The sequence below is a fragment of the Alligator mississippiensis genome, chromosome 3 (assembly GCF_030867095.1).
Source record: "Alligator mississippiensis isolate rAllMis1 chromosome 3, rAllMis1, whole genome shotgun sequence".
NCBI lineage: Eukaryota > Metazoa > Chordata > Crocodylia > Alligatoridae > Alligator > Alligator mississippiensis.
Window position 1 is genome coordinate 79540371 of NC_081826.1, and position 14978 is coordinate 79555348.

The 14978-nt window shown below is 46.5% G+C and overlaps 1 protein-coding gene across 3 annotated transcripts in view; it reads left to right on the forward strand.

Moving 5' to 3' along the window:
- Positions 1 to 14978, forward strand: part of NOL4 (nucleolar protein 4) — a 292716-nt gene that overhangs the window by 82860 nt on the left and 194878 nt on the right. For all 3 annotated transcript variants that reach the window (XM_006267299.3, XM_006267300.3, XM_019498702.2), the window contains exon 5: positions 3679 to 3811. In XM_006267299.3, the coding sequence (XP_006267361.1) occupies positions 3679 to 3811 (133 nt within the window). The remainder of the gene's footprint in view (positions 1 to 3678; positions 3812 to 14978) is intronic.

A 14978-nucleotide genomic window follows, 5' to 3' on the forward strand; every position in this document is an offset into this window, starting at 1 on the left:
ACTGGAAAATCATTGAGATACAAAAGAGTGGAGCTTGCTCAGGGGCCAGCTGTTCACAGAGAAAAGAGACTAAACTATATTCATTTCCATCCAGATAGGTATTCTATAAACATATTGATATCAAATTCTGGCATTAGCTATATATTTCTAGATCACTTCCAGTTAATGAGTACAAAAATAAAGTACTGTAACTGGCAGGCAATTGACTATTTTAGAAAGACCTAATAAGTATAATTCATATTCCAAATAAAGAACTTATTTTTTTCTTTGGTGAATACCAATCATGAACTCAGTTATTCTTAAAGTCTCCTGTCTTTTGTCAGGAAAGCCCTCGGCAAACTTCTGTTCTACTCAGAAAAGTGACTATGAAAAATATCATTCTGACTTTCTGTTTCTCAGCAACTTCCAGATCAAAACTTGTGACCATATTAAACTTTAAGCAGGTGCTTGAACTCATTGACTAAGTACAGACAGTCAAAAAGCCTGAGGCTGAATTGATTAAATCTTTGCAGGTTAGCCTAAACTGCAGAAATTAAACTGAGAAACAACTGGACAGACGTTCACTTTTGATTCAGGAAATGTAGCCACATACCTGCAGTGGCTCAGACCAGAAGCCAGGAGGGGTGGAGAGGGTGCTAGAGCATGGGTGTCTGGCATGTAGCCAGCATGGGCTGTGCATTCACTTCTTCTTCCTGCTGCCCTTGAGGTCTCTGGGATTTGTAGTCCAGAATTACAACAGCAGGACTCTACAGGGTTGCTCATCACCTCCTCTTCATGCTTCCAGGTGCCTCTGGGATTTGTAATCCACAGTTGCAGCCAGCACTATGTTTTTAGCCGTGCAGGGAAGCTCTGTACTCTGAGGAAGGGAAGTTTAACCCACCTCCCTGACCCCAGCCAAGGTTTGCCTGGGGGAGGGCAGTCCCTGCCTCCCCCCTTCCCCCAACAGACCTTTCTAGACACCCCAGCCCAGCCCAGGGCTGCCAAGCATGCTGGGATGCTGGAGGACTGTGATTTAATTTGGACCAGGAAGGGGTGTGGAACAGAAGTTTCATAAACTGGTTTGATCCAAATCAGTTAAGTCTGATACTACATTTGACCAGTTTTACCTTAAACCAGTTTCAGACGTTTTGAAACTGGGTTATGTGCACTTGTCGCGGCACACCTCGCTGCCCCGCTCCTAGAGAGGGGAAAGCTGCTGGGGAAAAGCCCTAGCAGCCATAATGAGTACAGCTGCGGGTTGCCAGGGCGACTAATAAGAATCAGCTGCCTGTAGGGGGCAGGGCCTGGCTCCTATAAAGCTAAGGGTCAAGGCCAGGCTGGCAGTTGCCTGCCAGCAGCCAGGGAGGCAGGAGCTCCAGGAGTGAGGCTGCGGAGAGGAGCCTAGCAGCAAGTACCGCTGATATGGAGCAATGTTGTCGGAGCCATAGGGCTTTGAGTTTAGTTATAGCCAGGCGGTGTGAGTTTGCGTTTGTGTATTTTACACCGGAGGTTTGGGTGAGGCTGTAGGGGTTGGAGGAGGCCTCATCGGGGACTCACAAGGGAGTGTGAGGCCCTGGTGCCAGTGAGGGCGTGCTAGGCCCTGAGAGTTACAGGGCAGAGTCGTGAGGTCAGTTAGCTCAGAGAGGAGCGGCTGAGCCTCATAGGGACCCCAGAGAGTGTGGGGTGCCCTAGCGCCAAGAGGGTGCCGTGTCCTCATAGGGACCCCATAGGGGCGGGGTGCCCTAGTGCCAGTGAAAGCGCAGCTTGCGCGCCAGTGGAGGCGCAATTGAGTGCAACCAGTGGGTTGCGGGCGGGGAACTGAGACCCCGGGTTGTGTGTGGGGTGCATAGACCCCAGCCCCAGAGAGGGGCATTTTGAGAAGGCCCAGTGTGGGCACAACAGGTCCCAGAGAGGGGGACCATTTTATTAGGGAGCCCAGCGTGGGCACAGTGAGCCCCAAAGAGGGGGCGGCGCTACTAGGAAGCCCAAGGCGGGCACAAGGAGCCTGAGAGGGGCAATATGTGAGGAGCCTGAGAGGGGCAATATGCGAGAGGCCCAACGGGGCAATATGCGAGAGGCCCAAGAGGGGCCAGATTGAGAAGCCCAGGACGGGCGTAGTGAGCCCGGTAATTGGCTAGCGCTGCAGGGAAAAACCCTGGACAGGGGCAGGGTGCTGCGGTGGACCCAGACAGAAAGGGTTAGCAGCACAGCGCCCCAAGAGAAGGACAGGGTGTTGCGGTGGTCCCCAAGGAAAGGGGATAGCAGCACAGTGTCCTGCAAGAGGGGAAGCAGCGCGGTGCGCCTGAAAGACCGGAGGCTCGAGGTAAGAGTCCCAAAGTGGACAAGGGTCCCCGAGTGGGACAACACTTTTAGAAGAGGCCCCAGAGAAGAGGGGCAGTGTTAGAGAAGGCCCCAGAGAGGGGGGGCAGCATTTTAGGAAGCCCAAGGAGGGCATGGCGAGCCCCGAAGAGCGGAGTGCCTTGTGAGAGAAGACCCCAGAGAGGGGGCAGACTATATAGAGAAGGACACACCAACGTCAGGTACATCAGCGAGGCTTGGGGTGTGGTATTAGGGGTGGTAGGAGCCACGTGTAGCCCACAAGGCTAGGGTGCTTGAGTAGCACCCATCGTACGGGGAGACCTACGAGGGGTCCAGGAGTTTACGTGCCCGAGGAGACGCAAGGCAGCCTCCCTATTACATTTTCCTTAAGAGCAAAGACGTGGTGGGCGAGTATGGAGGGTGCCCTTGGGCCGAATTAGCGCGGAGAGGGGGCCTTAAGGAGATCACGGCCCTCCTGAAGGACCCCGCCGTGACAGCACTGAAGTTATGTTCTGTTACAGGTTTAAACCAGTTTCTGATCACAAGCCAGTTTATGTGTAACTTCTGTCCCTAACCATTGACATCAATCGGACTACTAAAATGAGTCAATTTAAGCAGGTGAATGAATGTTTGCTCGGCTGGGGCCCAGATTTTCTGTCTGCAACAATCAAATGAGCATCAGAAATTGAAATTGGATTTTTGGCTTACATGTTGTCATCGTTTTCATCATCAGCATTGGAGATCTTTTTAATTGATAGTTAACAAATATATTGGAAGTGTGAGAGCCAGAATAAAATCTTCCCTGCTTTCACACTTGCGAGTTGCCTTGTGATTGAGTTCATTGCGAACAAGATCAGGACTGGACTGAGTAAGACAATGCCACTTTTCAGTCACTTCTTCGAACATATTTACAGTTTAAGGATGAAATCAAAGGAGATTAGCCATTGTCTTTGATAGATACAGCATTTCATTAAAATCTTATGTACTCCCTGGCAATGATTATTCAAATAGAATGAATAATTTGGGCACAAAAATGGAGATGTCTCCTCAACAAAGATTTAATAGAAAAGAGCTGTCATGAGTTCCCAGATCACTAACATTTTTCTGCTTTTACAAAATATTCTAGAAAGCCACTTAGTATTATATTTGGAGTATTATCATACTTGATTAAACTTTAATGGCACCTGTCAAATGATCACAGTCCATTTTGTGATTAATTATACTTGCTCTTCTTATAGCTTGCTTGTTTACTTACTAATTCAATAAGGGTATCTCAGCTATTAATATGAATTACTAAATAATGATTTTAGTTTGAATAACATATTTGGAAGTATTTTTTTGGGTGTTTCCTAATATGAAACAGGGAATTTTGAATTGCAGGATGAAAGTTCCATAGAAAGTGATGAATTTGATATGAGTGACTCAACCAGGATGTCAGCTGTGAACTCAGACCTTAGTTCTAATCTTGAAGAGAGAATGCAAAGTCCTCAGAATCTTCAGGGCCAGCAGGATGGTAAGCCTTTTTATTAAATAAAGAAGATACTGTCCTTTTTCTATGTTATGCCCGCCCTCATTTAGCATCTTCTATACCCTTTCATTGGGAATGCATTTCCTCAGATAACTTGAGATGAGTGCACTTTGCTGCAAAATAAGGATGATTGTGCTGTTTTTTTGGTAGACTAACTATTGCTTAGATTGCTTAGATGACTTAAATAATTGCATTTTGGGTATTTTTATATTAAATATACAGTTGGCCTGCAAATGGGCATAAGTGAAAGTAAAATTCCCCTTTTTCCTTGTGCGACTTACTAAGAATTTGAATCTTGACACATTGGCTCCCAGCAGCAATGCACTTCTCCCCAGCAGCAAGGAGAAAAGAGAAAGGAAGCTGCTTCTCTGAAATTACCTGGGGATGGCAAAACAATGGACTGAACTATTTCCTGCAGGTATATCCTAGCCCATAGTTAAGGTAGCTCATATCTTTTTATGGTTTATTCTTATCACAGGTTATACCTGTATCATAATGCAGTCTGTTCTTGGGCTGCACAAGAAAATTGCAAAAAAATTCACTGTAAAACACTTTCTTCATTATACAGGACATCTAAATAAATGGAAGAATTAGAATTAATAGGCTCCTATTAGAGTTGTGGGGAGCCTGCTCCGACGTGCTGGAAATCCAGTGATTAATCGAGTCTGCTCCGACATGCTGGAAATCCAGCGATTAATCAAATCTGCTGGAGAACGGAAATTGACACGCTCCGGCACTCTTCCGCATCATGTGTATCATCCTTGTGCTGAAAAAATGGCGGCAGGGCACTTTGAAATGAAACACATTTGATGAGCTTTAGTTCAAAGCCCTCCACCTCCATTTTTTCACTGCAGGGATGCTGATACATGTGATGCACAGACATTTTAAATGAATACGGTTCTCTAATTAAAGTATTGTTTCGGTGCTGCGTCCCAAAGCACGTGTAAAAATGCCAAATGTGAGCAAGACAAAGAGCAAATGCAGGTGCAGTACATCTTTAATTTTCCTCATGTGTATTGTAGATACCAGTATATACAATTTCCTTGGGGAAAGGGTTCATAGTTCAAGGCTGTCACTCAAAGCAGTGATGTCAAATATATGGCCAGATCTGGTTCACTTGGTCCTTGTATTTGGCCCAGCAGAAATAGCCAGTCCAGAAACCAAAAATGTTTGTGTTCATTTATTTTTTAAAAATCTAAGTTTCTTGTCTTTAGGATTGCAAAGAAAATGTTGCATATGTGAACTTCAGGTATGGACAAATGAAATATTTACTGTGGGCTAAAGTGGGTAGTGATTTATTTCACAGTACCTGCTCCATGGCAAAGCCTCCTGTGTGTACACCCCATGGGAAGTAAAAGCTAAGCCATGCTAGTGGAATCATATTTCACATGATTTAGCTTCTAATATCCATGGGGTAAGGGCTTACACACAGGCAGTTACTACAGGCTAGCTACTGAATGATAAATCCCTACCCCTTTTAGTCAACACAAAATTGTTCATAGGTACCTACCCTTTCGAAGATGTCACTACTTTTAATTATACTGGCAAACAGCTTCAAACTGTAGCTTAGAAGTGTGAAATTCCTGGTTAATTGTTACTCTAATAGAGAGAAGGCAAGGAGTTTAGTGGCTTTATAGTCTAACTTGTTTAGGGAATATGCAGATGTTACACTTAGATCAGGCAAAAAATGGCTAGCCATATCTAACTTAGTTCACCTAAGGAGTTCCACTACATAGATCAGGCTCACCCAGGCCTGATCTAATGAAATGTATGTAGCCATGAGGAGCACAGCCCTGGAGCTGGGAAAGCCCAGCAACTTGCCTCAGCCCCAGGACTACGCTTTTCTTACCTCCCACCCTGACCAGGCTATTTTTAGACCTCCAATCATCCCAACCCCCAAACATGCAATTCCTCTGGCCTGGACCTACCAAACTCCTCCCTTGGATGTGCTAGCCCCTTCCAATCCTTCCCCCCCCCCCGCACCACCGTGACATAGATCGCATTCCCAACATGGTTCCCAGCACCAATGAATGTGTATAAGTGAGGACCTTCTATGATCATGTGGGTTTAAGCAATCCTCTTGATCATAGATTGGGTCTTGTGAACATGTGCACGTGCCCTCAGAGAGGCATGAGCTTTCATAAGCTACAGCCTTCTTTATCAGATGCTATGGCAAAGTAAGTCTCTAAGATGCCTCTATGACAGAGGCAGGCAATTATTTTGGGCGGAGGGCCACTTACTGAGTTTTGGCAAGCCATCAAGGGCCACATGACAGGCAGCCAGGGGCAGATAAATATTAATTTTCTAAATTTTTTAGGGGCCCCGCAGGCTGGAAAGAATGGCCTGACAGGCCGCAGGTGGCCTGTGGGCCACATTTTGCCCACCCCTGCTCTATGACCTAGTAGTGTAACTAAGGTGTGGAGACCAAGGCAGCAGCCCCAGGTGCCGACTTGAAGAGAAGCATTAAAATAACAGCTGCCACCTGTGCTTGTGGTACCAGCAGCCGGAAGTCATTGCTGGTGCCCTAGATGATCAGCTGCTCTGTTATGCCTCTGCCCCACCTTCAGCTTGTTAATCTAATTGGACTAGAAGCTAGTGTCAATGTTAGCTGTTAAATCACTGATCATTTTACTAAATGGAATGGGGGTAAATTATGGTAATGAAGCACAGTGGCTAGGAGTTCCTGTAAGACAGCAAATTCATAGAAAAGAACAGGAGCGATGAACCAAGATAAGGCAGAGAAAAACTAAAAAGGGAGGATAGTGAAGGAAGAGGAACATAAAAGTAGAAGAAGGGGAGGTACAGAGTTTAAAATCTAATCATTAAAAATGGGTCAACAGATAGCAAACTTCTGCCTTGATATCAGTGCGAGTCTGTTGTTGACATGAGTGGAAATTTTGTTTTGAATTGGGGGGAGTTTGGACTGAGTTTTATATCTTGATGCAATAACCAGTATAAAAAATGGAATTCAACCCTCATTATAGAAAGAATCTGAAACCACTGTCTTAAAGTGTCATTCAGCTTTGAAAATAGAGTTCACATGAGGATTATGCACCACAGATGTGAAGTCTATCATGTGACATGAATGGTGCATAGGCCAGGTGCCAGGCTTTTGCCAGGGTGCCCCAACTGCAATTTGACACTCCCTTTAAAAGGGACTGTAAAAATACTTAGTGGAACTTCATGCTTATTATTCTGTCAGAATTTGCAGACCAAATATGCCCAATAATCAAGTAAAAGAGGCTTCTTTCTAAGTGTCCACTCTGAAAAAGCAATGCAAATATAAACATTAAGCTAGGTTCTTTCCATCTCACATCACCAATAACTGGATTATGAGAGTTTCAGGAAAGGACCATGTCCTCCTCTGTGTTTTATGTGGCATCTAGTGTAATGGGGCCCAGCAAAGATTGGTGCCTTTGAACACTATGATGGCGCCAATAAACAAATGATGACAATAGTTGTTTAGGCTAAATTCCATCCCCAGTTACATCTTTATTTCATTGTTTTCAGATTATTCCCATGGAGTTGTGTAACTGTGAGTGTGTGGCTGGGACATATGCAGCCAGGCCTGTGGATAGACCCTGAGGGCAACTAGCAGGTCATCAGGGCAGGAGCATGGGTTCCTGGAGCATTGGGTCATGGTCTGAGTAGTTGGATTAGAGAGCATGGGACCAAGTTCCAGGGAAAAGCTGGGATAAGGGTCAAGGCAACCAAGGCAAGTCAGGATGTCAGGGAAACCAGAGAAAGCAGAACCAGCACCAAGTTTCAGGGTAGATCCATGATCATGGTCACGAAAAGTCAAACCCAGGTCAGAAATCAGAAAAGCTAGGGAGAGCTATGAATGCAAGGCTTGCCAGAACAGACTGAGGCTGATTTAAGGCTTGCATGGAGGCTGAGGCTGCAGGTGTTGTAAAGGGGTGAGCGGTGCTTTCAGTAGCCGATCTGGTTGCAGAGAACTGGGTCAGTTGCATTAGTTGGGGGTCAGCGGCAGATATGATAACTTCAAATGCTTGGCCCAACCAGGCCTGCTTGATCAGTGTTCCTGAGAGTTTCTGCCCCTTCCCACCCCACCCTCCCAGATGGCCTCTTCTAGGCAGCCTGGGACCAGGCTTTTCTGGGTATTTTCAGTGGAAATCTTATACTAGTTTAGGGGTGTGAACATGGTCATCCGGTTCCCAAGATCATTCTTCCAGGCCATAGCCCTCCCAGTTGATGAATTAATGGAGCTTGCCTCAGACGTCTCTGGAGCCTAGAACCTGCCTTACAATATATTCCTTGTGACCTTCCACTATCATGGGTGCGGGGGGAGCAGGTTCAGGCAGTCAGTAAAGGGTTTTTTATGCAAGGTTTGAGTGGGGATATGTGGAAAATGAGGTGTACTTTTAGTGTTTTTGGCAGCTAGAGCTTGAATACAACACAGCTTATTTGTTCCACAACCTTGAAGGGGCCCAGATATTGGTGATCCAGTTTGGCAGGTGGTCTTGGGATCTTGATAGTCTTTGGAGAGAGCCAGACCTTGTTACCAAGTGAAATGGTGGGGCCAAAATATTGCTGTCATTATTTTTATATGTGGTTGACTGTGTCGAGATGAACCTTTAATTTTTTGCTAAACATCTTGGAGATTCAATACATGGTCATTCGCTGTGAGGACCTATGGGAAGGTAGACAATGCTAGGTAGAAATGAGGATGGAGTCCATAGTTGGAGAAAAAGTGGGTCTGGTGTGTAGAAGTATGGACAGCATTTTTGTACGTGAATTTTGCCAGGGGGAACAAGATCATTCAATTATCCTGATGAAAATTTAAAAGCATCTGAGATCTTGCTCAAGGGTCTGGTTTATGCACTCCGTATGACTGTTAGTCTGAGGGTGATACATAGATGAATGAAGAGGTTCCATGCCCAGAGCCTTACAGAACTCATGCCAGAAGTATGAAATAAATTGGGGACCATGGCCAGAGAGTACCTGAGATGGACAGCTATGTAGGCAAAATATATGTCTCAGAAATAGGTGGGTCATTTAATTGGCAGTGGGGACAGCCTGGGCAAAGATAAAATGGGTCATCTTAGTTAATGTATCCACCATGACCATGATTATGGGTGATGGGTCTAGAGCAGAGAGTTCATTCTTATGGGATAGAGTGAGTGTCTGCCTTCTGGTTCTTGGCTCCTGGGCAATATGTGATTATGAAATTAAAACAGGAAAAGCAGAGTGACCAGTGGACCTGTCAAAAATTCAGTTTCTGGTTTGTGTGGAAATATTCCAAGTTCTTATGGTCCATTATTACCTGGATGGGGTGGCAATCTGCCTTCAGAAGGTGCTGCCACTACTCGAAGGCTGTGTTTGGAGTCTAGACCCTGCTTCATGATGTATTCCTTGTGACCTTCCACTATCATGGGTGGGGGGAACAGGTTCCCAATCCCAAATGTCAGTGTGAGGGGTTTCCAGTATTTCAGATCGAGAAGTTCCCATGTTGATGCAAGGAGTTCCCAATCTGAAATGTTGTAATTCCTTTTGAAGGGAGTCAGGGACCAGCCATAAAAGTGGACGGGTGCAATTTGTTTGGGGTGTCTGAAGCCTGAGATAGAACAGCTCCTATGGTGCAGCTCAAACAGTCAGCTTCCACTATAAATAGGATGACCATAGATCCTGGTTTAGCCAGGATAGTTCTGGATTTTGGAGGCTGGTGAGAATTAAATTGAGGGAGTCTGAAACCATTTATAATTAATCTGGCCATAAGGAAATCTGGGGCATCCAGGACAGTGCCCAGGAAGGGCACAGAGTGAAAGTCCTTTTCAGTATCTCAAAGGCCATTCAGACTTCTGGAAACCATTTGAATGGTACCCCTTTCTTAAGAAGGGTAGTCAGCAGGGCTGCTACGTGCGACAACTCTCTAATTAAACATCTACAAAAGTTAGCAAAGCCCAAGAACCATTGAATCCCTTTAATGTCATATAGTGCAGCTCATTCGGTGATGTCAGTTACCTTGTGGGCCATTACTAGGCCCTTGGTGAAAATAATATAACCTAAAAATTCAATTGAGGTCTGATCAAACTTGCATTTCTCTAGGTTAAAATATAGGTGGTTCTCTTGGAGCTGGAGTAGGACCTGACACACATGTTCTAAATACTGGGCAGGATCATTAGGAAAAACTAAAATATTGTCTAGGTAAATTGTAACAAATTGTTCCAACATACCTTGATATATACCATTAGCAAAGTGTTGGAATGTAACAGGGGCATTGCAGAGTCCAAAGGGCATAGCCAAGTATTCAGAATGCCTATAGTGGGACCAAAATGCGGTTTTCTACTTGTCCCCTTCCTGTATACAGTAGGCCTCTCACAGATCCAATCTTGAAAAAAATCTAGGCTTGATGGAACCTCTCAAATAATTCATTCATTACTGGCAGCAGGTAACGATTATGAATCTTAATCCTGTTTTAGGCCCTGTACTCAACACGGGGATGGAGAAAACTGTCTTTCTTGGCCACAAAGAATATCAGGGCCCCAGCAGGAGATGTAAAAGGCCTGATGAACCCATTACAGAGGTTCTCCCTAATATATACTTCTTGAGCACTTTGAGCTCTGGCTCAGAATAAATAAATGTGTCTGAATGGAATCTGTGCCCCTGGCACAGGATCAAATGGCAATCATAAGGGCAGTGTGGGGGAAGCTGGTCCACTCCTTTCTTGTTGACTACATCAGCCAAGTCCTGGTATTTGGCAGGGAGAGATGGGGGAGGGTCTGGAGCATATGTTCTGTCTGTGAAGGCCAGCCTGGAATCTTATATGGTTGTTGTAAGCCACCTGATATCTTTGGCTCTGCTACCAGCCTTGGGTAATGGCCAGAGAAATCTACTCTAAACCAGAGTACAAGCAGTAAGATAAGTTGAAACAGAGTTCCTTTAACCCACACATGATGTCCCAGGTTATGGAGGAATAATTAGGGGGTTCCCAGTATAACCAAAAAGTGAGGGGAACGGATAAGATCAAAACAAAGAGACTCTGGGTGATCACTGATTGAGACTTCTAGTGGGACCATTTTACTGGTGACAAGACCCAAAGAGGGAGGGAATCCATTCATGGCTTCTGCTATCTTGGGGTTCTATTTTGGCTGACCTGGTAGAGTCAAGTTGTTCTGCAAGGGTCGAGTCCATGAAATTACCCCAAACTCCTGTGTCAAAGAGTGCTGGAGGAGAGGGGTGCTGTAGGTGAAGGGCAACTAGCAAAGGTGAGTCTTGGGGCTTGGTGGCTCTCAAGAGTTTACTGCGAACTGGAGGCATTGGCTGAATGATCCGTGGCAGGCCCAGACAATGCCCCTTGACCAAGGCTGGATCAGGTAGTTTCTCAAAGAGGAGACAGCCATTTCTTTCCTCAGGCAGATCTGGGCAAAATGCCGAGACTCCCCACAGTACTGGCAGAGGCCCTAGGCGCAACAACAAGCCTTCTTCTCCAAGGGGGAGCCTTTTCCTAGCTGCATCTATCTGCATGGCCTCCATTGGGGGTAGTATCAGAGCTTCCAAGGGCCTAGCCAACCCCGAGAGTTGAAGTCCAGTCCTCCTATTGTTGCTTGGACAGAGAGGCATCAATACAGATACTAAAATCAACAAGTCTGTCCAAAGTAGCTGGGAGTTCCACCTGAACCAACTCGCTTTTAATGCAGCCCTGAAGCCCCAGACAGAAGTGGAAATGTTTAGCCACCTTGTTCCATTACATGTCAGAGGGCTCCACAATATGGACCCAATATAGGTCACCAAAGATTTTCACTATGGCCTGGATAAAATCTTCAAGGTTGTCAAGGAGAGGGCTTGCTGATTCCAAAAGTAGGGAAGCCCAGGCCAGGGCATCACCAGTCAACAAACTGCTAAGTCCTACCTTGGCTGTATCTGAAGGATAGGTTCTAGGACAGAGACTAAATGTCAGGCAACACTGATTAATTAACTCCCAGAAACAGCAAGAGTCTTCATCAGATTTGTCAGACAGTGGGACCTGTGGTTCAGGGTATGCTGAGTGCGTTGGCTCCCCCAGTTGGCAGGAAGTGGGGTACATTGGGTGTGCAGGGCTGTAATCTGGGCCTGCAGCCCCTGTAAGGCAGCCATCAGCTTGCCTGAGGCTGCAGGTGTGTTTAAAAAGGGAGAGTAGTGCTGTCAGCAGCCAATCTAGTTGCAGAGAACTTGAATCAGTCACATAACCAGGGACCAGGGGCAGGTGTGGTAACTTCCCTGCTTGGCCCAGCACACAGTATGACTGTCAGCTTAACTGAAACATGATGGGATTCTACACACGACTGGGCGGCAGGCTTTGAGGGGTACAGGTTGTATAGGTGAGACAGAGAAAAGGCGGAGGTGTAACTCTCTATGTTAAGGAGCAGTACACATCTTCTGTCATCAAGGCAGGAGTGGAGGAGGAGAATACCGAGACATTGTGGGTCAGGATCCAGGGGGGTCCAAGGGAAAAGGACTTGGTAGTGGGGGTCTTCTACAGACCTTCTCACCAGGATGATGAGCTAGACGAGATATTCTCCAAGCAGCTCTCAGATGCCTTACAGGCGAGGGGGACAGTGATCATGTGGGACCTAAATTACCCGGACGTCAGCTGGGAGGAACAGGCAGCCAAAACAAGCCACTCAGGGAGGTTCTTACATTGTGTGCAGGACCTCCACCTAACCCAGATGGGGTCCAGTCCCACCGGGGTAGCGCCTTGCTAGACCTGGTCTTAGCAACAGGGAATGATCTCGTGGGGGTCCTCTGGGTACACAGTAACCTGGGTGATAGTGACCACCACTTGGTAGAGTTCAGTATCCAGCGAAGGGTGAGAAAAATATCCAGTGATGCTAAAGTTTTAGACTTCAGAAGGGCCAACTTTAGTAAACTTAGAAACCTAGTTAGTGAAGTGGTGGAACTCCAGAGCATCGAGCTAGTGGGGGTCCAAGAGGGTTGGAAGTTTCTCAAGGGAGTGATCCTTGGGGCACAAAAGGAGTCTATCCCCTTACACAGGAAAGGGGCTAAGGGGATAAAAAAAAAGCCCCCTTGGCTGAACAGGGAGCTTCAAGAAAGACTGGAGGCAGCAAAGAAAGAGATGTATAAGCAGTGGTAGCAGGGGGCAGCCACCAAGGAGGCATACACCACCCTGGTGCACTATTGCAGGGAGTCAGGCAGGCCAAGGCAGGACTGGAGCTTAGGCTGACTACAAAAATTAAGGACAATAAAAAGTCTTTCTACAGATACATAGCGAGCAAAAAGAAGGCGCAGAGTAGGATAGGGCCCCTGCAGGACAAATCAAGTCAGTTGGTGGTTGACTCGGAGAAAAAGGTAGAGCTCTTCAATGAGTTCTTCACTTCAGTATTCCTTAATACTGACCGAGACAATCCCCCCACCTTGAGCATAGACAGATGCTCAACAGGCACCAGACTGCCAAAGGTTAAGGCTGACGTAGTTAAAGAGCACTTGGAAGGGCTGGATGGGTACAAATCAGCCAGCCTGGATGACCTCCATCCATGGGTGCTAAAAAAAATTGGCCAGTGTCATTGCTGATCCACTGGCACGGCTGTTTGAGCTCTCATGGTGCTCCGGACAGGTCCCTGGGGACTGGAAAAAGGCCAACGTGGTGCCCATTTCTAAGACAGGGAGAAGGGGGGAGCCGGGTAACTTTAGGCCAGTCAGTCTTACCTCTATTCCTGGGAAAATCCTAGAAAAAATCATCAAAGAGCATATTTGTTAAGGCCCAGCAGGGGAAACGATGCTGAAAGGAAGCCAGCACGGGTTCATCATAGGTAGATCCTGCCTGACAAACCTTATAGCCTTTTATGACCAGGTTACACACTGCTTCGACACAGGAGCTGAGACTGATGTTTATCTACCTGGATTTTAGGAAGGCCGTCGACACAGTTTCGCATCCTAGTCTCATAGGGAAGCTAACGAGCTGTGGAGTGGATGCCTATACAGTTGGGTGGGTGGCTAACTGGCTTAGGGACCACACCCAGAGAGTGGTGGTTGATGGGTCATTCTCGGCCTGGAAGGAGGTAGGCAGTGGGGTCCCGCAGGGTTCAGTCCTTGGGCTGGTGTTATTTAATATCTTGATCAGTGATTTGGATGAGGGTGTGGTGAGCACCCTCTCCAAGTCCGCGGATGATACCAAATTATAGGGCAAAGTTAATACACCAGAGGGCAGGGAGCAGGTACAGGCTGACCTGGATAGGTTAGATCAATGGGCGGAACGTAATAGGATGCAATTCAACAAAGATAAATGTAAGGTACTCCACCTAGGAAGGAGAAATCCCCAGCACACCTACAGGTTGGGGGATGTCCTCCTCAGCAGCTCAGAGGCTGAGAGGGATCTTGGAGTCATAGTTGACTCCAAGATGAACATTTGTCAGCAGTGTAGTGAGGCCATCAACAAAGCCAATCGCACCTTGTCGTGTATTAGCAGATGCATGGCCAACAGATCAAGAGAGGTGATGCTCCCCCTCTATGTGGCATTAGTCAGGCCACAGTTGGAGTACTGTGTCCGGTTTTGGTCACCGTACTTCAAGAGGGACATGGAGGATCTGGAGAGGGTTCAGAGGAGAGCCACTCACACGATTAGTGGTCTCCGTGAAAGACCCTATGAGGAGAGGTTGAGACATCTGCATCTCTTCAGCCTATACAAAAGACAGCTGAGGGGTGACCTTGTGGCCGCCTATAAATTTATCAGGGGAGGACAGCAGGGAATTGGGGATGCGCTGTTTACTAGAGCTCCCCAGGGAGTAACTAGGAATAATGTGTGCCAACTAGTGGAGAGGAGATTTAGGTTAGACATTAGGAAGAATTTTTTTACAATAAGGGTGGCCAGGGTCTGGAATGGGCTTCCAAGAGAGGTAGTGCTATCACCTAACTTGGATGTCTTCAAGAGAAGGCTTGACATTCACCTGGCTGGGGTCGTCTGACCTCAGTCCTCTTTCCTGCCAGGGGCAGGGGGTCGGACACAATGATCCATTGGGTCCCTTCTGACTCTATAATCTATGAAATCTATAAAATCACAGTCCCTGACACTAAACCTTATTTTTGCTGGGTTTGCTTTGATGTAAATAAATGAGCGGTACTTTTGATGATGCACAAGGAAGAATAGCTCTCAGCGTCCTTTTTCTTAGCATTGCTGGATCTCCAGAATCAACAACTT